Source organism: Agelaius phoeniceus, chromosome 5 (assembly GCF_051311805.1).
Source record: "Agelaius phoeniceus isolate bAgePho1 chromosome 5, bAgePho1.hap1, whole genome shotgun sequence".
Taxonomy (NCBI): Eukaryota; Metazoa; Chordata; class Aves; order Passeriformes; family Icteridae; genus Agelaius; species Agelaius phoeniceus.
Genome location: NC_135269.1, coordinates 29,502,480 through 29,529,740, shown reverse-complemented (window position 1 = coordinate 29,529,740; position 27,261 = coordinate 29,502,480). Strand labels below are relative to the sequence as shown.

Genomic DNA, 27,261 nt, shown 5'->3' with positions numbered 1-27,261 from the left:
GCTTGTGTTTTCTCCAGGCATGGACAGCTTTAATGTTTTCTCTGTTTCTAAGAAGCTAAAATAAGGCTCTTAAGACACTAAGGTAGTGGTTAAGTGCCCAGATAGTAAAATTGTAATTGCTGACAAAATTTCTAAACATGGTAAGAGTTTAACTGTTTGTCTGATATACATTTCACAAATAGCACTTACTCCTCACTTCACAGCATGCATTAATCACCAAAGAGCAGATTTAATGAAGTCTCAGGATATTAAAAAATCATTCTTATTTTAAAGTATACTACAAAAATATAAACATGCTTAGAATTTAAACTAAACTACACTTTACAAATGAATGAAAGAATGGAATACAGAGGGGTTTTTTTTCTATTGTGTTTACTTGTGACTAATCTTCAGGCAATGATTTGCTGTGTGTTTCCATATTATTAGCACCAAATCATCTTCAAATTAGCATGGTTACAGCATTGTGGATTTTAATTAGATGCTTGGTTAAAAACAAGATATCTGGGAAGTCTAGCTAAGCTTCTGAACTTTGCTTTTTTTTGCCTTTCTCAAAGCACCTAAGAAGTACTTCCTGTTTTCCAGTTGCACCCAAACATCTTTAAAAGCTGGAGTTCCCTTACTGATTGTCATTGTGACACTGAGATGAGATGGGATAGCAGGATTATTGCACTTTGGAGCATGTAAAAATTGTGGCTTTTAGAGGAGGAGGTCTGAAAAGGGTTTTCAGAATAAGCAGAACACTCTTCTGCTCCAGAGTTTCCAAGTGGTTTTAGGTCTGAGAACTTTAAAATGTGTATTTCCAGTTATTTTTGTAGCTTCCTTGCTTCTTAACTCCTGGCTTCCAGTCAGAGTTATGTGACATAATGAGGAGTATGAGAAGTGCTGCTGAACAGTGGGCTTCACACCTTGGGAGCAGAAATTGGCAGGCAGCAATGGCCACAGCAAGCACAGTTCAAGTGCTGTCCTTTCAGTCCTTTTCTGAGCCCATGGGCAAAGTCTCTGGTAAGGCTGAAGTTTCCAGGTCTGCCTGTGTCCAGTTTTGAAGCAAGAACTTGGAGGTGCTAAGATATGATACTGGAGTAGACTACATGACCCTGGAAAATTTGGGTGGTCAGCAGTCCATTGGACTTCTCTCACTGGGCCACATAGGAAACCCACTGAAGTGGCAACATTTCTGTGGGTAATTTCTGACTTGTCATTCTCTAATGAAAGCTTCAAACTGATTTGACTGATAAAGCAGTAGTCAAATCTTCTTCTTACAAAGCTGTTGTTAGAGGCTGCATTTGAAGGTACTTCAGGCTAAGTTACCAAGTGTGCATTTGGAAAGGAAGTTGGTGACTAGAAATCAAATACATAATCCAAGGTCTTTGGTTTCCTTGTTTGTGTGCTGCATGCTGGCATGTATTTGAGATCCAGGGTAAATTTAAATATGTTGTTGTATGTATCCATAGGATGCAAAACGCAGTGGTGATGCAGAGCAGCAATTTTCAAGCAAGCTCAATATGCCTGTTACTGGTAGACTGCACAGAAACATTTTCTTATTTATAGCACACATTCAAATTGAGAGCCCCTTGGGGGGATAGCTGACTCTGAAACTGCTGAAGAGCCTTAAATACTTTTAAATACTTTTTCTAGAGCTACTTCTATGCATGCAGTCACTGATAAGATCTTGTGCTCAGACTGCAGTGATGAGGAGCAAAGGTAAGCGGTCTGAAGGACTTGCTATCACTGGGGAACACTCTGCAGAGGGATGAGGAAGTGAGAGCCAACAGCTCTTCTTAAACCTTGTTTCCTGCCTTTGTACTTTGTATTCCTGCTTTTGAATAGGAGAAAATATGTAGCTATAGGGTAATATAGATTAATATAGGTTAATTCTAGGTTAATATAGATCAGCTTTCCCGTTTAGGTGAAGCATTCCTCGGGCTTAGCTGAGAAGTGCTGAATGTTCCCTTTAAAGCCATCACAAAAGGAGAGAGGACTCCTGCAATAAAATTGCAGAGATGAAGTTCAAGGACTGTAGTTCTGGCTGGATTGGGAAATGGTTTTGTTAGGTGGTTTATCTGAGATTTATGCTGGAAGCTGAAACTGTGCTGTGAAGTGACTTAGGTGGAGTGGTGAGGCTTTCTGGGCTGGGAAAGCAAGCCAGCCATGCACATTTTCCCTTCAAAAATAGCATTTAACAGGAGGCTAAAGAGAAAGTAGGCAGTCTTCCCTCACTAACACCACTTCAGATGCACTACATTGATGTGCAAGACCTGTAAGCTTACAGACTGGGAACCACGTGTTTTCTCCTTACTGTGGAAGAACATTTCTGCCTAAAGGAATGCAGGTTTTGTTTTCTAAATGGAATAAATTCTGATCTGAATTTTCAAGTGCACTTTTACAGTTGCTCATTGAATTTACATTCTGAGTCTTGCAGTATTTTGTTGGTATTTTGGTTTTCCTCTTTGCCCAGCCCTACAATAGCAGTACATTTAAATCTACCTCTCCAGAGCAAAGCATAAAAAAATACAGCCAAAAAGAGGGTTATATAGAGATGGTGAAGCAAATCTGTGGCCATTTGGTGTCCAGATTTTTTTAAGCTGTGTAGGCACTTGAAGATACAGGGATATATCTGGTAGGGAGTTCAATTCTCAAATCAGTAACAGGGTACAAACAAGGGTATAGATGCTCTGCATGAGAATCTCTCCTTTCAGGACTGGGAGTTCAGTTCCAAACCAGTAAAAGCAGGATACAGACAGGCTCCTAAAAATCAGGGCAAGCTCCACAGATCAGGAGATTTTTAACATTCAGGCCATTTGTAACCAGAAAAAAAAAGAGAACCTAGAAACATGTAGTGTTTGAATTGCATTAGAGCTGTTCCCTGGCAGGGCCCCATGCCTTTTTTAAAAAGGCCACAGACCTTGGATCACCCAACACCCTTCTGTTAACCCTCTCTGCTAGAAAGGGTGAGGCCCTGAACAGAGATAGGCTGCTGAAGAACATACTCAAGTGGAGGAATTGAAGGAAAGATGCTTCTAAAAGCACTGGTCAAGTATGGGCTGAGAAGCTGTGCTTTTTCATGCTGTGCTTATATTTGAGTACTGAGAAATAAAGCTGCCTTGAAAGAGACTTGGATGTGTCATGGATCCTTTTCTCAGGCTGAGGAAGCAAGGCTGCTCTCTCACAGGCAGAAAAGCAGCTGCACCCCTCTGCAGATAATTTGCTCAATGACTGATGAAGGAGTGTGCTCCACAGCTGAGTGCTAGCCTTTCACTGAAGAGATTCATTTTGAATAGAAAATGCCAGCCTGGAATGGGAGACGTTCTCAGTGGTGGATCTCCTGTGGGAAACCAGGGGAGACTTCTTACACTGGACTAGGTGGGCCAGCATTCCTTTGACTAGTCACTGTTCCTTTTTAAAGAGGCATTTGGGCTGTTGAATGCTTTGCTGAAATCTGTTTGCATTTTTAGATGGGAAGAAATTATCTAATTCACATGTTCAGACAACTGCCTTTCATCAAAAGTGAAGCAAAGCCATGTAGTGGAAGGTTGTTTAAAGTGTTTAACTGCTTTATGAGTTAAAAGAGGGGTGTTAAAAAAGGTGGGTGGGCTGTAAGGGAGTAAAGCAGAGACAAGGAAACCAATTTCCTAATAAGACATCATGGTTGTGGTATTATTAGTCACACTTTGTGAGAGATAAGGAAGCTATTAAAAGTAGGTGACATAAGGGGATTTTTGTCAGCAGAAAAGAACACAGCAACCCTCACTACAAAGTGAGCAGTGCAGATGTTGGCTACAGGAGAGTCCTCTGGATTAGGGACAGATGGAGTGTCAGATACAGCAGCATCAACAGCACAACCCTTCCTTTGTGCAGTGCCCATCGAGTCTAAATTTAACTCCTGCACCATTTTCTGTGCCAATTGGCTAACTCTCCTACAGCTGTTCTGTAACTTCTTCACAGGTGACTGTTCTGGCTGCAGAAGGATCATACAATCAATCTGATTTTGCCTGTGGATTGTATTTCATAGCCTGGGAAATGGGAGTAGTTTTAAGGCAGTTTTGTTATGTGGTACATCCTGGTACTGACTCTTCACATAAATTGCCTAACTTTCACCAATCAAAAGAGGATTTTTTGGGTTTTTTCCATCTATCTGATAAATGGAAATATGATTTGTTCAGATGCATAGCTGATGCATAGGGTAATGAATAAGAGTCCTTGAATAGCCCAGATTATTGTTCTTTATTTCTAAGAAAATATGATACTATCACATTGCTTTATTAAACCACATCTCATTTATTATCTGTTATGGTTATTTATAGCTCTGCTAAATAATTCATTGTGTGAAATTAATTTTCAAGGAAACTACAAATCTGAAAAGCCATCTGCAAATACTGTCATCAAATGTCATTATTTCTGTGACTGCATGGGTGAAAATACATTTTTTTTAGGTTTGTTCCTGTCTTGTAGCTAGGTTCCAAGCTAGTTCTATACAAGTAGTTGCAGGTGCCACCTTCTCCTTAAGTAGCTTTTAACAATTCTTGCAACCCATGTTAAAGCTTTTCTGAAGAGTACTGTGACTTTGTCTTACTGTCATGATTTCTAGTGTGTGAAGTCTCATCTCTAGATATTATTAGCCTGAACCAGTTTCTATAATTTTCTCCTGAACCTTTTGCTAAGTTAATAGTATTTTTGTTTCCTCCACAAAGTGAGAGAGCTTAGAAAAAGGCTTGATGATATTTTTTTGACTTTCACATGTCCTTCTCTGATTTCTCATATATTTTCTGACCTCCAGAGCTGATCATAAAAGGGCTTTCATAATTTTACAATAACTTCTGTTTCTTTTTCTAGTTCTACACTATGTGTCTAAGTATAGTGATTGTGACTGTCGGCTTCTGATTAATGGTTTCTAAAGCCAGGGACTGTGCTATCAGACAGGGGGAATCTGATTTATGAAAACTTCAGCTGCAGAGGGACAGCTTAATAATAATTGGCTTTCCTAGCTCCCCATCAATTGCTTTATCACTTGAGATTAACTTCTGCAGGAAATCATATCAGCAAAACCATCTGGCTCTCATGGCTTAGAGACTTTTACATGTTTAAATATTCTTTCCCATCTGACCACTTCTTTGAGTTATAAAGCATTCCTATTATCCTCACACTGTGGATACTTTCACTTAAGGAGTCCACACATGACTTGTATTCCACCTACATGAAGGATGACTTCTCTCTTTTCACAGTCCTGTCATCCTACAGCGAGTGGAGCAGGAATGGGAGGGCTCTCATGTGCTAATGACTGAAGAGGCTGCACATTCCTGTGCAGCCTGTGTGAGAGTATATGCTGAAAAGGAAAGGAGGAAGAGACACAGACAGTTCCTCTTGATGGTCTGAAAGAAGTGGAAAATGAAGCAGGAGCAGGAACATGAATATTGCAGTGTAGGAATATTGTTAGAAGGAAAGGATCATCTGAAGGAAGGAATGCTTCCAAGGACATAGAGCCAAATCAACATCAGTTAAAGTGGAAGGAGCTGCTTCAGAAAGATCAGTTCAGAGACTAGAAGGGGCAAAGACTTATTAAAATGAGTTTTCCAAGGACAAAATACAGTTAGTCCCTGTCCACATTTTAATCCTACAAGACCATGACTTCAGGGCAATGAGAGTCAAGGACAGAACTGCTGTCTGTACAGTTGGTCTGTGGGCCTAACCAAGCATGACTCCCTTGTTGCTGTGCCAATATATTTTTTATTAATTTTCTGCATGAAATCCCAACCTGAGGCGGGTCTGGTGTGGTGTCCAGTCTGCTTCTCCTTCTGCAATTCCCACATATCCTTGTCTCTTGTTCCATCTGTCCTTTCCATGGACTCATTTTCCTCACAATTAAACATCTCAGTGTCCTGATTAAGTTGTTCCCTCTTACTTCAGTTACATCCTAGTCTTTCTTAAATCATAATCTTAATAGTTTTGCAACCCTGTTTTTAATAGACCCTTTGCTTCTGTAAAGACAGTAAAGTTAATTTTTGTTGCATTGGACTACTTTTTTTCACTAGTAGCATGTCGTAATTTCCACTCTTGCTGGGTAATAAGCAGAAAATACTATTCTACAACTATTAATAACTACCTATTTTTCTGAGAAGATAGAAAAGTTGTCCCTGCAACAACCTGGACAGAAATTCTTTCTTTCACATGACAGCAGAGAAAAAAAATTGTTTACTTGCTTCCTGTTCTAATGCTCAGTCCTTCAGAGTCACATGGAGTCGTCTCATTTCAGTCAGAAGATAAATGTTATACCACAACTGTTCAGCAGCCAGAATGGTTTGAGTACATTTATTTTCCTTGCCACTTGCAATCAAGTGCTGGCACCTAAAACACTTGTTTTAATCCTGTCCCAAGACATCTCCAGCAGAACATCTGTGTCCATGTAGCTGGACAGCGATTTCACTGCACAGAGCAGGCTGTGGCACTGGAAATTTTTGATGTTATTTCTTGGCAATTACAACTTAGCAATTCTGTGCTCATCCCTTATTTCCTGCCTTCTAGCAGTTGATCTGCCTGATCAGAAATATGACCTGACAAAAAAACCATTTCTTGGGGATAGTCACTCAGTGTCACTGGCACCTCCCTCCAGCCCCTATTCAGCTCGTGTGCAGCCCAGCAGAGGAGTTGTGTCCCAGCCAAGAGTAGCAGTGAGCTAAAGGGCAGGGGTGCTGTAACCAGACATGGGTGTTTGAGCTGAAATAACAACTGATGGGACACAATGCACTTTTCTGTGCAGATCTGTACCACTTTGGATTCTCTCTATTTTCACTGCTTCTGTGGCAGCCCTGTCAGTGCTGCCTGCAGAGACAGGGCTGTGCACAGACAGACACCGACAGCTCCAGGGGAGCTGTACCTTCTGTGGGATATAAGGCACTCAGCGTAATCTGCTGGTGTAAATATGCATTTTAACACTGCTTTCTAGCCACTCAGAATCAATCATGCTTACCATGACTGCTTACTCAGCAACCTTATCAGATCTCTTGTCACTTACAGTTTTGCTGTTAAGGCATTCATTTTACATAAAAGACCTGCTTGTTTTAGAGCATGCATTGTAATTCTTCCTCATCTCTTGTTTTTTGGTAATTCACTGAAATACATTTGCACAAAAGCAGAAGGCAAAATACACTCTTGGAAATGCATAGCTATATATATCTATTATTCATTTTATGAACAGGAAGAATTCTAAATGCTTCTTTGTGTAATTCCTTCAAATAATCTCTATTTGAAACAACTTTAATAATAAATATGCTGAAAATCTCTGAGGTGCTGAAAATCTGTCTGGAGTTTGTAGGTTTCCTATGCCAGGTGTTCCCTATAAGTCAGAATAACATGTGTTTCCTTCCCCAGACGCTGAACATTATCTTTGAAAAAATCCCAGAAAACGAGAGTGGAGATGCCTGTCAAACTATTCAAGTTAATGTTCTTGACTGCGACACCATAGGCCAAGCCAAGGAGAAGAGCCTTCAGGCTTTCTTCAATAAGAATGGCTTTCTCTATGGTCTTCAGCTGGATGAAATTGGTCTTGGTAAGAAAATGTCACTATGCTGTATTTTCATGGAGTTTACTGGTCTGTTGTGGAGTTTTCTTATTAGGAACACCTACCTTTGGCTTTGATTCTTTTCAGAGTTCATACAGAACATAGCTTTTGTGAGGAATTTTGAAGCAAACACTAGATTTGTTTATGTTGCCAGTTAGAACACTGGACCTATATCTGCTTCACTTCTGCAAGGATGTCAGCATTGCAATTAACAATGATGTGTTATTTATTATGTGTATAGAATTTCTCTATTCCTTTTCTGGGGAAAGCAAGGTGGCAGGCCCTCCACCTAAGTGCAGCTGGTTGGTTGTTACATTTTGTCAGGGGATAAGATGACATATCGTGATAATCAAGTATTTTAGTCCCTATCTACTATTCCTCCTACCTCCCTTTCTTCCTTCCTACAGGCCTACATTGCCCTTGATCAGAAGAGCCTTCAAATAAATCTTATTTATAGTCAGACTTGGTTTATATAATAATTTGCCCGTGACTCACAAAGTCACCTACAATATCTGCAGATGTAAATAAGGCTGTTCCAGCAGATGAGTCAAACCACATTTCCTTGGTGGGTTTTCAAGAGCCCAAGGTCTGTAGCTATCACCACATACCACTTCCCACGTACCCTAGTAGGAAACCTAACTCACTCTATATTGTTGGCATTTGTCACCTCCTGGACTGGTGGCATTTGTCACACTCCCTAAGATGTCGATACTTCCTCACCATCTCAGACTGTGTGTTGGCAAGTGCCCATAATTTACTTTCATATCTGATGTCTTGATGCCTATATCCTGTACCAGTGCCTGACCACCCTTCACAAGTACTGTGTCAGTCTTGTACAGCTCATTTTAGTGATCTCTTAGAAATGGCTTGTGGAACCTTTCTTCTAGTCCCAGTGTAACCTTTACAGCAGGACACACTTGTGCAGCAGAATAGTGATTAGGTGAAAGTACCTCCAAAAACTCTGCCTTGACCAACACAGAGTGAAGCACCAAAACCTGCTGAAAGGGAAGCCACCCAGGCTGTCACCCCAGAAAAGGAATCAGAAGTGTGGGAGTGCAAAACCACTTTCATGTGACCTAGCACAAGGGTAGAGAGAGGCAGCTCAGTTGGGAGTCACTGGTCCAAAAATAGTTGGGTGTTGTTTTTCTTTACAAATGTCGGTACAGTGAGAATGCCATTGGGGTGTAATTGTTTTCTGTTGCTATCATACTGCAGAACTTGTGTCTGAGGAGCAGCAAAGAGAATTGTTAGATATTGATGGCTCCTCAGAGGTGATGGATGATGGGATAAGGAAGCTCAACACCATCGGCCATTACGAGGTAAGCACAGAAGCCAGACCAGTGAGTTGAGAAGATGTTTCTCCACAGCTCTCAAATGTGATCTGCACAGCTTGAAGTCATAGCTGAGCATCATCAACAGAAGGAAAGAATTGTGTGGCACACAACATTCTTGCCAATGAGTCATGTTTTCTGTTACTTTTCAGAGGTTTCCTTGTTGCAGGGTTGCTTGGTTCAAACATACCAGGTAAACTGTTAATTGCGTCAAGCATTTCATTTAAAACAAAATCTGATTTCCAGCTACGAACATTGCCTTGGGTCTTTTTGAGTCTCTGCTGTTGAGTTTTTGTTGCACCATGAGCAACTGTTTACCTCATCCTGCCTCATATTTTGATTATCTGAACAGGCAGTATTGATACTTTTGAAATCTCATTGCAAGTCAGAATAAAAAGGATTGATAGCTTTTCTCCCTCTTTTCTTGATACCTCCTATGTCAGTCTCCTTGCCTTTTTCTCTCTCTGTTTCTGCTTCCATCTGCTGTTGGCACTTGTACTATGTCTTCCCCTCTGCTTCCAGTTGCCCCTGTAAAGCAGTTGTTTGCCATGCTGCAATAATCTGTCCATCATTGCAACAACACACAAAACTGCAACTGGTGGCAGAGCCCTCCTGGGTGTAGCACACTGTGAAAGCAGAGCAAGCAGCATTTCCTCTCTGAGGAGTTTTCAGTGACAGCAGTCAAAACAGAGAGTGAGATGTTGGAGGAAAATGTGCAGCAGGTGATTGGCCTCAGGTGATATGGAAGTTCACATGTGATGCTTACAGATAGATTTTGGAAATGGAGGCTATCATGCTGAGTGCTTTTACAGGTCTTTCCTCATGCCTCATTGAATTTGAAAGTCTGGCTCTTAACAAGTTCATAAATTTTTATTGATTTAGAAGTTTTGCTGCTATAGGTCTGTGCTGTGCAGTGCAGTATGGTGCTGAGGAACCTGAGCCAACACGGAACATGTTGCTGTCTGCATGAGCAAATACTGTGCCATCTATAGAGAAACAAGGATTTTTAGCAGAAATTTGTATCCTGGGCAGAGAACAAGGCTGCTTAGATCTGAAGCAAGCTCATTTGGAGTCACTTTACAGATTTCTGCAGGCATTTGATGCTCTCCTCACCTCACAGGGGTTCAGCAGTGTACCCAGATGTCCTGAGTCACCATCCAGTGGCTTTTCCTGTGCCTGCCTTGAATCTTGTCTATAGGTGAATGTGTGACCTCCTCCACTCCACTTGTAGAGATTTTGTACAAATTAGGGCATTGTAGTGTTGCAGTTTGAGCCTGTACAGCACAGGTCAGTGTAGATTTGAATTAGATTAGGTGTTGGAACTTCTGTCCAATGCAGCAGTGCCTGCCCTCTTTACCACAGGCAGCTATTGCAGGTGCTCCCTGCTTTCCCCAGCAGCCTGGAGCTGCTGTATGCCTGGAGCTCATGGCAAGCTGTGGCTCATGGGTGTCAGACATCATGGCAGGTAAGTCTGCTCACTGGTCTCTGTCATCCGTGGGTATCTTTGTCCCAGCCCTTGTTTTGTCTGAGGTTTCTGCAGGCAAGGGTTTCTTGCAGATGCAAGTTAGGTAGGAGGCACAGTTGTTTTTGCAAAGCTGTAACTACACTAATTATAGCTTAGCAGCTGCCTTATGGAAATTGTACTGCATGTCTCTTCCATAGTTTAGTTCACATTTTCTGACACTGATAAAATAATGTACATTTTAGGCAAAAGCTCAGTGGTATTTTAGGCAGTGGTTTAGTGGCAAGTATTAGCCATTAGCACATCTAGTTTATTTTCTTGTATGTATATTGATGCAAAAAGGAATGTAAAAGTGTCTAGATAGCAAGAAAAAGGAACATTGCGTACACTCTGTGAGGGCAGTAACATTGCCTGAGAAATTCCAACTTACATTTCAACAATGCCCTGAGTTTTGTGGCAAGCTTGAATTTTTCTTTTTGTTTACCAGTCTTAAATGCTAGGAAGTAACCAGATGTTGGAAATTGGGAAGTACCATCAAACTTTTTTAAGACACTGGAGCATGAGGGTTGTGTTGTGAGAGTCCCAGATCACCAATCAATCTTGAAAAAGTAGACCTAGTTTCTACACTGATTTTTAAAATATGCAAGAATGGTGCATTTGCATTCTTGTGTAGTATTTGTGAAGAGAAAAAAATCCACTGTTCTGTTAGACTCTCTTATGCCTCTGGCCTGTGTGCTACTGTTGCTCTATTTTTTGGCTCCTAGGAGGTTTATCAATATGTTTATTTATGAGGTCTGTACTATCACTTCCATGAGAATAACCACAAGCCATGATAAGAAAGTTGCTAATTATCTTGACATCTCATTCCCCACACAAGAACAGAGCAGGACACTCACAGATCTGCTGTGCAGTCATAGACCTCCAATTTCTCAGCTGTTAAGAGTACCACACGTTCCAGGAGCAGGCAGAGCCTTATAAGGCAAAACTGAATGTAATCCTGGGATCTCACTGGCAAGGACTGGATTACAGTGAGGACAGGAAGCCTGGGGAGCAAGAGGCATAGAGCCACACTACCGTGTCTTCTGTTTTGCAAAGTAGCTCTATTCCATGTCGTCTGGATTGGAAGAGATCTCTCTTTTCCCTATTTGTCTCCCTCAATAATGCAACTGGCAAAGCAAAAACTTTTTCAGGTGTCCATGGGAGCAGCCCACCACAAAAAAAGTGATTTAGACAGCAAGATGCAAAAAGAAGGAGTTTTTTTAAATGTTTTTTTTTTTTAATTGGATCACACTGTAAGAAACAGCAAGTATGGCTGCTGCAGTAATGATAAAGGGAAAGCATAGTCTACTCACTGCTAAAAGCATAATTTGGCCCAAAAATAAAACCTAGCGTATGGGCTTTGGTCATGGCTGCTCTGCAGCAATGCCTCAGATTCCTGGAGGGAAGCACAGTTCTCCCTGTGAGCGCTGCCATCTCCCTGAGGACAGAAGTCAACACATTTCAGCACTGAGCTGCCCCCCTACCTCTTGGGGAAGGAATGGAGGCAGCATGTTGCCCACATTGCTCTGGGAGGGGGTGAGCTGCTGGGTAGCATTGTTCCTGTTTATCTGTCTCCAGGGCCAAGTAGGAGGAATGTCTGGGTGTTGGTATCCCCTCACAAGCTAGCCTTACAGCATATTCCTATTTGTAGTGTGGTTTTCAAGTGTTCTGTGCTATCTAAAATAGTTCTGAAAGTCTGCATGATAGATGGAATCTCTGCAAAAAAAATCATAAAATAGATTGCATTTACTTTCCAGGAGCAAATGTAAGAGCAGATTTTTTTGGCACAAGACACAGCTTTTGATAGAGTATCTTAATGTTTAAACTGGTTTCTCACACCAGGCTGGCTGCCAAGGTTTAAAAAACACTTAAATTATTTTGGCAGAGATCCCTTCCTAGAACTGGCCGGTTGTTTTTGTAATTATAGAGGCAAGTACACTAGCACTTGGCAAGACTCAACATTTGATAGCAGAGCAGTGGTGTAGTTCTCAGTGGGAGCCATTTTTTAGTTACTCTTTGACAATAAAAGCATGGCTTGCCAGTTTGTTTTAAAGATAATGAGTAACATCCTGGCAACACTATAAATTCAGGGAAGGAGGAGGTTGATTTTTCCTAGAAATCCCAAGATGGTAAGATACGGATCTTGGTCTTATGATGTGTAAATATTTTGCTCAGTTTGAAAATAGTTCTTGGGAGCACCAGGCTAAACCTTCAGAATGGCCCCTCCACAGGACATAGGTAGAACAGACTGAGCTGAAAGAAAGGGGAGCAGAAGAGAATTCACCCTTGTGTGCACCTCTCTGCCTCACCTTCCCATAAGATTCTGTTGCAGTGGGTGCAGAGAATTTAACCTGAGCAATCTATAGAAAAATGGATGCAAGAAACAGCACAGAGCAATACATGAAAATTAAAATGTCCACATATGGGCTGAACCAGAAAAATCAAAGGAAGGGAAAGGTCTTCAAGGCTGGTGCACTGGAAGAGGTGCCTTCCGACATGGCTGGGTAATGCTGACAAGGTGCAACTACTGCCTGTGCCTGAAAGCCCAGCCCTGGCTGCCTGCTGAAGGCTGTGCACACTGTGGTGAGAACAAAGCAGGCTGGGCTGTCCTGCACTGCCATGGGCTGAGGGACAGAGGAAATGAAACTGAGGTTTTTGTGAATTCTAAGCACTTCTGTTTCAGCATGATATGTTTGTTTTTTCTTTCAGATTTCAAATGGAGCAACCATAAAAGTCTTCAAAAAGAAGGCAAATACCCGATCAGGTAACAAACTCACTGTGACCCATTTAAACTTTTGTGCAGAATGGTTGGGAATGCAGAGAACTGAGCTCTGATTGTATCTTGGGCAAAAGGAGGTCGGAGGAATTGGTACTTTAGTAAAGTTTGGGCCAAATGAAGAGCCCCAGCTCTGGGCCTCTGGCAGGCACAGTGGGTCTAAAAGCAAGAAAGAAGGCAAAGGAAAGAAGGACAGAAGGGCTTACAGTCCTCAGCAAATGATTGCCTAGAGATACAGGCTCATAGGCAGGAAAGCAGGACAGGGAAGTCCAGGTGACACAAAGAGAGGGAACAACTCTCTCTGCCTGGTGCCCAGAGCTGTGCATCACAGCCATAGTGCTGCACTGTCCAGAAACAGGAATGATAAAACCTCCACCTTCTGGTAATTTTCCTTATTCTCTTGAGTGTGTTTCTGAAGGCTTTGACTTCACTGTCTGAGCAGCATGTCAGCAGATAAAGGGTCCTTACAGGGGGCCAGTTCATCTCACCTAGCCCTGTGATGCAGGTTGCTCTGACCCAGCTGGTGGATGAGGGTAGAACTTTCTGTAATCCCTATGAAGAAGCACACTCCTACCATGTGTTTCCTTATCATCAAAGTTAGGAGAGATGTGCATCTCTCCCTCAGCAAAGCTGAGGTGGTTTGTTCCCAGCTGTTGTGTTCAAGCCTGACCTCAGCCCACCTGCACTCAGCACTCCTAGAGGCTTAAACCCCTGCAATCATCTCATCTTGTCCTCCTTTCAGAAGAGCTGGGATTGCTGCCAGCTTACCCCAGCAGCAGAAAGGATGCTGTATCATAGTGGTCCAAGCTACAGGTTGGCACTAGGGAGGTGCACAGGACCTGTGCATTTCTCAGAGGCTTCCCCCACACTCAGGCAGGAAAGGATGACATTGTCTCTGCTTGTTTGGCATCTTGGATGCACCCTGCTGCACGGCCCAGAGCCCAGCAGAACTCACAAGCTTTTAGCTGCGTGTTTCATTAATGGCTCTCTGCTTTTGTTGTTTAGATGTGGACTACTCAGATGAACACTGTCATTTGGTGAGTTGAACCATTCCACTGCTAAGTGGTAGATTTAATACTGAGCTGTATTTGGATCTGTGTAATCTCTCTAATCTCTTTGTGACAGATTTTACCAGACTCGGAAGCAAACAAAGATGTGAAGGGAGCAGGTCACAAAGGAAAGCAAAAATTCAAAGTGAAAGAAATGTATCTCACAAAACTTCTGTCAACCAAGGTAAACTGTAAAGGCTTTATTTTGGGGGAGGGCTGGTGTTGGCTTGGATAGTTTGGCATAACAGAAACACAAACTAAACCAGAAGTAGTGCAGACTTCCTGAGTGTAAATCAAATGTTAAATGAAAAGGTATCACCGCGCTAACTATGGGGGATAACCATTTGCAAAGACAGACACATTTCAGGTTTTCTAATACTAGAGTTCTAAAATTGTCTGATTACACATAGTATCTCCTTAGTAAGCACAACCTTCTTCTCAGGTTAAAGAAAAAGGTTGTTATGTAGCCTATGGAAAGTGAGTATTACCACAGAGTTCCATAGAGTGAGAATGAGCCCCTCTGGAATGACAGCTTTCAGTCAACAATCTCCTCATTCTGCTCTAGCGTTTGCCCAACTCTGAAGCCCGAGTTTCACAAGATACTGCCCACAAAATGAAATAATCTGTTATGGTTTCAGATTAGGCATTCAAAATAACTAGATTAACTTTAAAAGCAAGGTCCTTAGGATTTATAATAAAAGTACCTAATTTATACAATGTGCATTGCTTAGGAATAAGTCCTGCTCACTCCCTCTGGTAACGTCATTTTGTTTCTGACTTAACTCCAAATGGTTAGAAAGCTCTTTGCAACAGCATATTGCATAAAATATTCATGGGTGCACAACACTGAGCTGTGCAAGAGGCCTGAAGGGATGATGATTATAACCTTCTTGCATTTAAAAGTCTATCTATCATTATTTAATTAGGCTGTTGATAGCATCTGAAGTAATTTGGGACAGTCCCCAAAGTGAGAGTGAAGACTGGTCATTTCTCATTACCTGTGAAAACTAACATGAGCCCTCAGGAAATGCTGGAGTAAACCAATAATGTCTTATGGTGAAAGACTGAGGTACACAAGAAAAGATCAGGCTTTTTAGAAACAGGCCTTTTAAAGGGCTTTAAATTAATCATCTTCTCCAAAGTAGGACACTGCCCTGAACAACAGAGCTGTGATATTCTTTGCTGTGAAATTCCTCTCATGATAGGCTGTGCACTAAAGGAAATTGCATCTCACCATCTCTCTCTCTGCTCCCCTCTCTCCCATACATGCACACAGACACAATCTCAGAGTTTACCCCATGAAATGAACTGGCCAGAATTCATCAAGGCCCTGGGATATGATTAAATCCTTCTTGTCAAGAGAAGATTGGGCTGAACTGAGCTTCAGAACAGATGTGAAGAAATAAAGCACAAAACAGTGTTTTCCTTTGCTTGCCTCTACTTATAAATACTCTGTGATTATGTCAGTGAGTCCAGCAGCAACCAAACCCTTCCTTTAATGAGCCAAATATCTTCACTTATGTATCAGAAATATCCAGTTTTCAGTTCTTCTCTCTAATATTAGTGTCTTATAGCACCCAAAGCTGTTATTCTAGAATTAGATCAAGTGCCAGTGCCACTTGGCTGTGAAGTGTTGATGAGCACATGTGTTGAGCTTGTGTCAACAGATGGCACCTGGAAGACCATTGCCCTAGGAAAGTGGCTAAACTGCTTTTTTCTCACCTCCCTCTTAATTCCAGTCACAAACTTCAAATGCTTTTAGCAACAGTGGCAACAGTATCATAAGAGCGGATGTTGTCTTTATTAGCCCAAGTGGTTCTTCCCACCTGTGATTTATCACAGAATTCACCATGATTCTCCTGTAACAGAGCTACAGGACATGTGACCTATGGAAGGAGCTCATTGTGATGTATTGTAGATTCATTTTTGTTACTGTCCTCTTTGCCAATAACCTACGGCCTTGATGTTTGCCACAAGCATGGGGTAATTTTCCGTGTGTGGTTGTCTAGGGGCACACACAGCTCTCTGAGGTAAAACATCCTATTCTTTGCTTGTGTAATAGTAACAAAATATTAACTTTGTTACTTTTAGGTGGCAATTCATTCAGTTGTTGAAAAGCTCTTCAGGAGCATTTGGAGTTTACCCAACAATAAAGCACCTGTTGCCATCAAGTACTTTTTTGACTTTTTGGATGCCCAGGCTGAGAGTAAAAAAATTACTGATCCTGATGTGGTTCACATATGGAAAACCAACAGGTATGCCCATGGGATGTACACAGGGGTGCGTGTGCTCTCTGAACACATAGTTGCAAAAATGAAATGTGTCAGCTGTGAGCAGAAGAATAAGCTTTTGGCATGTCTGGGAATAAGCTGTGGTTTGGCTTTGTGGATAACAGTAACTTTAGTGTATTGATTTAATACAGCACAATCAGAGCTTCCAGGTCTGTGCAGCCTGCACACCGACTTCACACTCTGAAAGAAGTAGCTGCAGATTGGGAGCATTATTTGAAGCTGGGTGCCTGACAGATGTGTTTGCTCTGTAGCCTTTGTTCCCTGACCCCTTTTTTAGCGTGAAGAAGCAGCCAGGAATGTGCTTTGTTCCATGACTGCAGTTGCAATTAAGGACCATTTTAAAGCAGTTGTGCTACTTGAGTGGTTGATTGGAAAGATGTTTGTTCTTTCTCCTGTCTAGTCTTCCTCTTCGCTTCTGGGTGAACATACTGAAGAATCCCCAGTTTGTCTTTGACATTAAGAAGACTTCACACATAGATGGCTGTTTGTCTGTAATCGCACAGGCCTTCATGGATGCCTTTTCTCTCGCAGAACAGACACTGGGGAAGGTAACGCTGCCCCTCCAGTCTTCTCCTACTTTCTCAACCAATGTCTTTTTCAAATGTATAATGATTAAGATGATGAAATTCTGGATCTGCTGATACTGGGGGCAGAATTGTCAAGGGCCTAATTAAGCTGGGTTTCCATTCCTCGTTGCTCTGTCTCCTGAGACTGAAGAATTCACCAGTAGACAGATACAGCTATGAGAATGCCTTATTTATAGTTAACTGCTGCTTGTTTTCTCTGCAGTTCAGTTCTGCACAGTGTGTTTACACAATAGGTGGCAAGAAGATGGAAATTGTAAAGTTCTAATGAAGTTTTAAACAAAGGTCTTAAAAGTATTAACATTATTTGATAAGTAGTCCAAATTTTGTCTGCCACACACCAGTGTGCAGAAAACACTCACAATAAGCTAGTGGAAGCTGTAACAATACTGAAAGACCTCTGAAGATTGAAACAGTTCCTTTCACATGTATTAGCTGCTCCCTTTTTATATGCAAAATTATTTGCTGGAGCAACAAGGTCAGGAATCTTACATTCAAAAATTCTTTAGTATGGTGTCCAGAACTCTGGGGATCAGAAATACTTCCTTTTTCCCCAGCTATTTTCCTTTTCTTTGGACCAAAGCAGGAAGTTTTTGTTCAGGCTCATACTACTGAGAAAAACAGGCTAGAAACTTTTTAGCCTGAAAAAATTTATATTAAAATGGACTGATTTCCTATGTGATCTAATCCAACTGCTTATCTGTTAAAGGTAAATAGTAATTAATGTGCTTGTTTCTCTTACTTTAGGAGTGAAGTATCATAAATTAAAGCTAATCACATCACTTCCTTGATGGAAAAACTGCAAATGAGCATGGTTGTTAGGTTTCTGTGTTTAACATCCACTATGCAGAATTGTTGAAACAACAGCTCCTGTTAGCTATTTGAAAAGGGGTGCTGAAACCTGATAAAGGTTTGCAATGCAGCAAACATCTTGTGACCTTTTAGTACTAAAATGTATTTACCTTCATGATTTTTAGGCTTTAATCTTGAGACATGTTTTAGCCATTTAGAAAACAAACATTTAAATTACTTCATCACACATTAGAAGCATTTGTGACAACATAACACAAGGTTATGTCATTTATTGTCCAGAGCTTAAACAGGAAACTACCAGCACCCACTTTTACATTCTGAAAATCAGTTTTCCAGGTGGGGCTTTGGCTTCTATCACAAGCATCAGCACTTATTTCCTCAAATAAGCCTAAAGCTCCTGGATAGGTTAATGCTGACTGGGGTTGTTGAAGTCCTGGGGTGAAGAAAAATCCCTTTGGCTTTGTGCATCTGGCAGTCAGCTCTCCATGCTCTCAAACCCCTGAGGGAAAGGAGTAGTAGGGACCAAAGAGACTTAGGGGAACCTCTGCCAGGACAGCAGCTAACAAGACTCTCTGGTGTGTCACTGCCACTGTGTCTTGTACGTAAATTGGGTTTTGGCCTCAGGAAAAGGTTCAGCTTTCATAATCTTTCAGGTCTAGGGATCTGTAAGGAGGAAGTGAGAAAGAAAAATATGTCTGAGGGACAAAAAGTCATCAATCCTGATGTCAATAGAAATAATTACATGGCAATTGTCACAAAAGACAATACACTATTAGTGAAATCCTGCCTCTGGTTTGCATCTTTGTTTTATAATCTTGGTTCCTTGCATATAAGCGCAGCAAAGAAAAATGAGTCACGCAGACACAATTAGATGTAATTAACTGCGGGGAGGTGGAACCTCAGGAAATCTGTGCTGTGAAAAGTTACAAGGCTTCAATTTTGTTCTTTTAAGGAAGCACCAACAAATAAACTTCTCTATGCTAAGGACATTCCTCTCTACAAGAAGGAGGTGAAAGCATACTACAAAGCCATCAGGGATCTGCCTCCATTGACCACTGCAGAGGTTGAAGAATTTCTAGCTCAGGAATCTAAGGTATGATTGAGAAGCAGCAACTTCATTTGCTTTCATGTTAAGTTGTTGTTTTTTTTTAAAGGAGAAGTATCTGACCAGAACTGTTGTCTGTTTCAGAAACATGAAAATGAATTTAATGAGAAAGTGGCCTTGTTTGAAATCTACAAATACATAGTGAAATACTATGATGAGGTAAGCACACCTGCAATTTCAGCTGAATCCTTAATGTGGGGTAACACAGTAACCAAGGGCTGGGCTGCTGAGACCTGCTGGGTGCCGCTCCCAAGGCAGCCCCTCCTTAATGCAGCCGTGGCTGCCGCTGAGCTGGGAGGGGCTGGAGCAGCGCAGCCCCCAGGGCGCTGCAGCCTCCACCCCTCTGAGGGGGCACAGGCCAAAGGTTTTGTCAGTGCCCTTTACTGTCACTGCTGCATTGCACAGAGACAGTAGCAATAACATTTTCCCTGCAGTTTTTGAGGAAGTTCCTATATAGCCAAGGCTTCTTGTTTTACTGTGTTTGCAGAGTCTCTGCAAATGCCCGTCACAACTCCCGTGCACGTGCTCCATTTCCCTGGAGGCTCAGAATCAGATTAGACTGTAGCACCAGGGTTCTTGATTTCACAGTCAGTGCAAACACCTCAGTGGAGCACACAGCCTTAAAGCAAGAGGTGTCTGCCCCTTTCCCATCATAGCTGTCTTAATGCTCTCCTCTAATAGTCTTTCTCTTAAAAAGAAACAGCTATAGTTTCCAGTCCCTGCTATTACTAACAAAAGAAATCTTTTCTCAGCTGAAAGTACTTAGGCACAGGCTACCTCTAAGCTGCTTTCTAAGAAAATCCCTGTCCTCCACTTTGCATGATAGGATTCTCCACTCCATTTTGTTCAGCATCCTTAACAGAGGCTGCGTGTGCCTGTGCAGGGACTCAGATAAGAGCCAGCTGGGGTGTGTTGCCTGAAGGCCTCCTTATGCTTCCAGCAGGTTGTCTGGGTTTCCCAGCAACCAGGCCTTTCTCTATTTCATCCTCAGCAGCAAGCACCAGCCCTTGCTGTAGTCATCCAGCTCTCAGTCACCTGTTAGCTGGCTTACCACCTCTGATCTCTGACATCCCAAATTACCTGGATTCAGCATCAAATCTTTGCTCCTGAAACAAGCTTGGGATGATACTCAAAATTGCACCATCCTTTATTAAGCTCATTAAAATGATTGATATAGGAGAATTCAGTGTACTTTCTAGTCTTAGTGCCCATTTTTGCTTTTTTGAAGCTAGTACTAAACATAGCCCATCCTTAGAAGGAAATCTTCCCTCTGCTCTTCCCCCTCTGGCTTTTGACTGGGAGCAGCTAAATCTCTTTCATTGTTTACTGAGACCTGTCCTTGTGTAGTATTGCCAGCAGAGATTTCAGACAGCAGTAGTGCTCCATTCTATCACCTGGGCCAGAGCCAAGTGGGTGAGTTAGAGGAAAAGAGGAAGTTTATTACCCTTGGCTTATAGGGCAGAGGAAGAGAAATAAAATATCACTTGCAAATCTTCTGTAGGGTAAAAGCTGGAGCACTGACCTTGCCTCACACTCTGAGAGATGAGCATGTGTTGGGTTTGTTTTGACTTTTTTGTTTGGCTCAGTCATTCTTTTGTGGAAGTGTTGCAAGTCCTGTGATCAGAATGACTTGAAGGGAAAACTACCAAAATAAAGTGTTAAAGTCTGAAAACAATGTTTACAGATAAGCAGGCACTCAATGCATTTTTCTGTCAGTAGTTGTTAGAGTACAGAAAAACAGGCTTTATAAAATAGCAAGTAAAATAAGCATTAAAAACAATTATTCTCTCTTCTGCTAATTGTTAACAGATTATCAGCAAACTCGAGCGAGAACGGGGGTTTGAAGAAGTCCAGAAACAGCTCCAGCAAGTAAAAGCCTTATTTGATGAAAAGAAAAAATGCAAATGGCATTGAGCAGAGCACTGACTCACAGCACCACTGTGGAGGATTTTCTATTAGTGCTACTGTTCCCAAAACTGTTTTGACTGACTTTATGTACAGGGTTTGAAACATTTGGACACTCTTCTCCACTCTGACCATTCCACGTAATTGACGATTGGGAGTGAAATATGGGCATGGTTACATATTCACACAGGGGCATGTGAAAGTGAACCTAATGTTGGCAGGGTCAACATTTTTAGGCACTTGAGCACACATAACCCTTTAGTTGAAAAGTACCATCTAGTAAGCTTTTTGCTTACTTTAAAATAAGGTCATAGGAGATGTGTAAAATACACTGTAAGTTCAGAGTTGCCCATGTGAACTTGCAAGTCGCTTACCTCTTTTTTTTAAGAGAAAAAGCTGATGTTTCACCACATCCTTTCAGCAGCTTGGCAAACTGTGAGGGTGAGAATACGGGTCAGCTGCAGCTTCCTTCCTTCCTTCCAGTCAAATGTTCACTAGATCCTGTTCAGAAAAAATAAACCACCAAAAAAACAACAACAACAAAAAAAGAGAAAACTACCAAAACAAAAGAAAAACACACAAAAAAAAATCAACCTCAAACACATCAAAAAAACCCAACAACAACCTGGCACCAAAGTGACACTTAGGATAAGTGTGTTCAGCAGACACAGTGCGTCTGAGGTTGGAAGGCCAAATGCCACATGGCAGACTTACCTTTGTTAGGTTAGAAATTCCATGTCCAAAGTGAAGCAAACCACTGAGGGGAAGAAGTGAGGGGAGGCTTTTGGAGAAGGGCATTCAGCCACCATCAGTCTGTGTTTACATTTTTGACCTTTCCATCCTTAAAAAAGCTGTGAAACACTTGTGAGCAGCTTCACAGCTGAAACTGCACTGCATCAGGACACTTGTGATTTGATGAAGCAGCTGCCCATGGCTGCACTTTGGTGCACAAACCTGTACTCAGGTGCATGATCAGCCCATGCATCAGTGCTGATGGTCCTGGCCAGCCTTGCCATCTGTGTACAAGGGCCTCACAGACCTAAAGCCAGCATGTGGGGGGGTCAGCTCAAAGGTTGGTTTAATAATATTTAAGAACAGGAAGACTGGGGTTTGAGACACTGATACAAACTTGCTGGTGTTGGGGTGGGGAGGGGTAACTGTCTGCCTTAGTCCAGCTGGGGTTTTTTGAGGCTTGGCCATTTTGGAAGGAAGGTGTCCATTACACTTGCATGGAAAGCAGGGGCATGGCTGTGCTGCTGGGATGGGGCTGGGGCAGTGGCTTCTGAGCAAAGCCACAGAGGAGCAGCCGTGGCTCTGGCTCTGCTACAGCACCAGCACAACCCTACCCTCCTCCTACAGAGCTGAAAGGGTTTGTCAGCCTGAACTCTGCTTCAGCCACAGGAGGCATGTTCTGAGGCTGTCACGTGCCCTTAGATTCGAGGTAAGGCATTCATGACAAGGAGATACATTTCCACACATTTCTGGAGGGATCCACCACTGCAGGTGAGTGGTGTAGCACAGTGGCCCACAGGAGAGGGAAGAGCTGGCACCTGCCTTGGCAGTGGGAAAGGTGCCATGGGCTGTGAATGGCACAGGTGGCCCAGGTTTGGTACAGAAAGCCAGTGCTGGGGCTGTGAGCAGCCAGAGCTAGCTGCACAGGGTTCCCAGGCAGCAGAGGGGCACATGGTGCTGAGCTGGAGGAGCCCCAGAGCTCAGGCATCGCTGCTAATGCCGCCTGCTCTGGTCACAAAGGCAGCTGGCCCCAGGCACAATCCCAGTGGCAGAAGCAAGGCAGGCTGTTAATGTGGAGAAAAGCAAACACAAAACAGGGTCCTGCTGGTCTGCCCCTTCCCTACCATGTGATTGCACAAGTTGTTCCTCTTACATACCAGAGAGGGCAGCCACCAACCAACCCATACTGTGATGGCTTTGTTGGTTTTTTTTTTAATTCAAGTCTTACACTTGCTATTAAGTTTACACTTTATACTTGATGGAATGTATGGCTTTGTTCAGGACACTGCACTACAATGTTGCAGTACTTTCAGCAGTTCTGTGCCTGGCACAATGTATTTTGATACGTTCAATTTTAATTGGAAAAAAACCCCACACACCTCTAACCTATCTTGCCCTCTGTCCTAAAAGAGTGGACCATGGCTTGACTAGCACTTAAGCTTGGAATACCTGCACGTAAGGGCTTGATTTTTATTGTTCTTAATCTAACCTTTTAAAGCAGCATCAAATAAATAGAAAAAGCACAGTAATTGATACTGAAGGAGAGGCAGGAGTGGATTATACTTTCCAGTTAGTTCTCTTCTGCTTCAGGTGTTTGCTGGCAGTGCATTCAAATGAACTGTGATAGTTTTGTTCAACAGTAACCTTCTGTACAGGCAGAAAAGGCAACTCCAACATTTCTGCTTGAAAAACTGTAAAATATAATCTGTTTGCGTGGGTCTGATCCTGTGAACTTCACTATATGTGTTTATATTGATGAGGAAATGAAAATCAGTCCTATTCTGTATTTGTACTACTGCTTGTTTGCTACAATAGCTTTAATGATTTCTAGAGATTAAGTATGTGTTGAAGCAGGCCCTGTAGCTTTACCTACAGCCTGGAATAGGATTATTGCCTTTTATTCAAGCCTCCTAAACAGTGTCACTCTGTTAGTAAACCATTTTTAAGTCATACTGGGACTTTGTAACCCATCAAGTGGATCTCACTAAGTGATGTGAAGTATAATTAAGTGATTGTGGCTCTTTTGGTAGGTTTGGGTCAGCATACAAAACATTGGCACACCTTCTGTATCTGCAATTTGCCATTACTGTCACACAGAGAAAAAGAACCACCTCTGACTATTATGGGTACTATGGCAACACAACAGTTCTAATCGCATCCTCAGAAATGAAAAGCAAACTTCTCTTCAACTTACTTTCCACGTTTACAGGCAAACTGCTATGGCAAACAGCGTGTTTCTAACACTAGCTTACAGAGCATTATTTTGCAGTCATCTAGTTTGAAGTCAAATCTTACTAATGTGTAAAGTAATTCCTGTTGTACAGAAGTTAATCTGTTGTTTAAAATGAATGGTTAAAAAAAGTGCAAAAGACAAATACATGTTGGTGTTTGTATGGGTTTATCTAGAATAAAAGCATTTGGAGGTTAGCTTGATTGTGTACTTTAAAATGGTTACAAGAAAACAAACACAGCTGGTAACAATGTAAGGTCATGCAAGGAATGGAGTGTAAGACACAGAGGGGCATCAGATGAGAAGCAGTGCTGCAGCTCCAGCCCTGCAGGTCAGCACAGCACACTTCCATCAGCCTGAAATTGGGAAGAAGAGGAGCAGGAAGGTAGAATATAACTTCTGATGATGCTGGGGAGGGTAGGCACTGGCCTAAACTCCAGCAGCTGCAGAGTCTGAATGGAGGGGGATTCCCTGGGCCAGAGGATTCCCAGCCGCCTTCCCACCTGTGGGAAGCAGGAAAAGACCAGGGGCAGGCTGATGGTGCAGTGCCTGCCACACCTCCACACAGCCTTCAGGATTTTCACTTCAACTGCAGCACTTAACAGCTCTGAGGGTGATGATACTTTTTAAAAACTATACATGTTAAAAAGGATGATAGCCCAATAATCCTTCTTTCAGGAGAAGGTGCTTAAGGGACAGGAAATAAGCTTTCACACAAAAAGCCTGGAACCAACTGGGAAAGGTAGCCCACAGACCAAGTGCTGACCATCATTCCTCCTCCTGCCATTACCCTTTTTCTGCCCTCCAAGTCTTACCTGGTTTGTATGAACCTCCCCTGCCCCCTGACGTCAGAGAGCACCTTGCTGACACAGCCGCGGCTGGGGACAGAAACATGAAGCTGACAACAGTGGTTCCATGAAGCTGACAACAGTGGTTCCGTGCTGGTAGATCCTGGTGACCATCCCGTTTGGCAAAGCTGGCTCAGGCACAGAGAGTTACTTTGTACAAGTTCATACTGCAGGAGCAGCATAAATAGCTCCTGTTACTTCTAATAGCTACACTGTTTTCCTCAGAGAAGTTTAACAAATTCACCGAGAATTTGCATAAACCCTGGTTTAGGAATGGTATTCCCTAATTTAGTTCTCCCACTGACACACTGGAAAACATGCTCTGCTCACCCACTGCCTCACCTCCCCTCCCCTGAGGCAGGATGGAGAGGAGAACTGGAGGCAGAAAAACTAAAGATCATGAGATAAGAACAACTTCCTGGAAACAGCAATGAGATAAGAAAATGATCAGTAACAGGAACAATACTAATGACAGAGGGTAGAAGGGAGGCAGATTTACACGTGCATGCTACATGAGCCAAAAGGATCCCCTGACCCTGAGTCCAGAAAATGAACTAGTGTAGAATAACCCCAGCTCCCAGCCACAGCCCCCCTGGTACTGCAAAAATTAACCCTGTGCTGGCTGGAACCAAGACAAATCCTTATACTTACACACTATGGAAAGTGAAAAATGCAGCCTCTGGAGAGAAGAGTTGAGTCAATGCCGGTGTCATTCCTTTGCTATTCCTACAGTCTAACAGCAATACTCAATAACCTATTACAAGAGATTGCACAGTGTATTCTCACTGTCCCATGTTTTTGTTGCAGTACTTTGAAAACAACAACAACGACCACAAACCAAATACAAACAAAAACCTAGATAAAAAAAATTCCTCCAGTTCCAGGAAAATAATCATTATTGGATTATCAGGTAAAAAAAATTTAGATAAATAATTGATCCTTCACAAATTTCTGGACTGATAATGAACTGAAAAATATATATTCAACCTAGAATAAATATTTTTGTGGTAGTTAACAAATTAGAGTAGGAATAAATACAGACTTATATTTACTTAATGCAAAGGCAATTTATTATACTAATCTCTGCTATATTATATTAAAAAATCCAATTATTTCCCATTCCCTTTATAGAAATACAAGAGGCACATTGTCAAGTTTTCAGACCTTTTAAAATTTCATTTTATCCTTTTTATCTGCATCAAAATACCAACCTAGATGTGGATTACAGCATTGTTAGTGATCAAAACTGCAACCCAGAGTAGCATACATTAACTTTCACATTGAAAGAGTAAGAGGATATTATCAAGTGTTAAAGGATTTATAAAAAATTGTTTTAAATTTCTATATTAAATGTCAATTTTATTTTAAACAATCCAAACCTTGTAAAACAATTTTCAAAGTTTCTTGTGCTAAGATTATTTAATGTTTTGACTTTATGGAAAAAAACTGAAAAACAAACGTTATTGAGAAGGGATCTTGGCAATAGTTCACAGAATCACAGAATGGTTTGTGTTGGAAGGGACCAAAGATCATCTGGTTCCAATCCCCCTGCCATGGGCAGGCACACCTTCCACTATTACAGGTTGCTCAAAACCCCATCCAACCTGGCCTTGAACACTTCCAGGGATGGGACATCCACAGCTTCTCTGGACAACCTGTTCCAGTTCCTTGCCACCTCCACAGTAAAGGATTTCTTCCTAATATCGAAACCTGCCCTTTTTCAGTTTAAAACTGTTGCCCCTTGTCCTCTGACACTCTCTGGACATAGAAAAAGTCCCCCTCAGTTTTATAGCCCCCTTTAGATACTGGAAGAATAATGTCTCCCTGAAGCCTCCCTTGCCCTGCAGGCCATGCTGCTTTTGCTGCAGCCCAGGATGTGGTTGGGCTTCTGGGCTGTGAATGCACACTGCTGGCTTGTGACCAGCCCTTCATCCATGAGAACTCCACTGTCCTTCTCTGCAGGGCTGGTCTCAGTGACTTCTTTTCCCAGTCTATAGTCACATTTGGGATTTTCCCTACCCAGATGCAGCACCTTGCACTTGGACTTGCTGAACTACGTAATGTCCCCATGGGCCCACGTCTGGATGACATCCTTCTGTTGTGTCAGCAACCCTGCTGAGGCTGCACTTGACCTCACTGCCAGTCATCAATGAAGGTACTGAAGAGCATCAGTCCCAAGAGTGAGCTCTAAGGGACCCCACTCAGCACCATCCTCTGCCTGGACATTGTGCCATGGACTACAACTCTGGCTGTGTCCATCCAGCCAATTTCTTATCCACTGAATGATGATTCACCCATCAAATCCATGTCTCTTCTGTCTGGAGATCAGCCATGTCATGTGGGACTGTACCAAAGGTCATCATTTAGACTTCTGTGAGGCATTTGTTGGTGTTCCCCTGTCAACTGTTGCTGTCACTCCATCATACAATTTGCCCATAGAAAAGGCATGATGGCTACCTTGGCTGCCGTCCTTGTCTTTCACTTGCCTCAGCACATCTTCTAGAAGGATCTGCTCCATGATCATCACAGACACAGAGGTGAGGC

The 27,261-nt window shown here is 42.2% G+C and overlaps 1 protein-coding gene across 1 annotated transcript in view; it reads left to right on the top strand.

Annotated features, from left to right (window-relative positions):
- PLXNC1 (plexin C1) overlaps positions 1 to 24,066 on the top strand; it is a 71,332-nt gene extending 47,266 nt beyond the window's left edge. The window contains exons 22-31 of the mRNA XM_054631895.2: positions 7,363 to 7,540; positions 8,768 to 8,871; positions 13,094 to 13,148; positions 14,166 to 14,197; positions 14,286 to 14,393; positions 16,301 to 16,464; positions 16,901 to 17,048; positions 18,850 to 18,990; positions 19,087 to 19,161; positions 20,812 to 24,066. Of these exons, the coding sequence (XP_054487870.2) occupies positions 7,363 to 7,540; positions 8,768 to 8,871; positions 13,094 to 13,148; positions 14,166 to 14,197; positions 14,286 to 14,393; positions 16,301 to 16,464; positions 16,901 to 17,048; positions 18,850 to 18,990; positions 19,087 to 19,161; positions 20,812 to 20,916 (1,110 nt within the window). The 3' untranslated portion in view covers positions 20,917 to 24,066. The remainder of the gene's footprint in view (positions 1 to 7,362; positions 7,541 to 8,767; positions 8,872 to 13,093; positions 13,149 to 14,165; positions 14,198 to 14,285; positions 14,394 to 16,300; positions 16,465 to 16,900; positions 17,049 to 18,849; positions 18,991 to 19,086; positions 19,162 to 20,811) is intronic.
- The last annotated feature ends 3,195 nt before the right edge of the window (positions 24,067 to 27,261 follow it).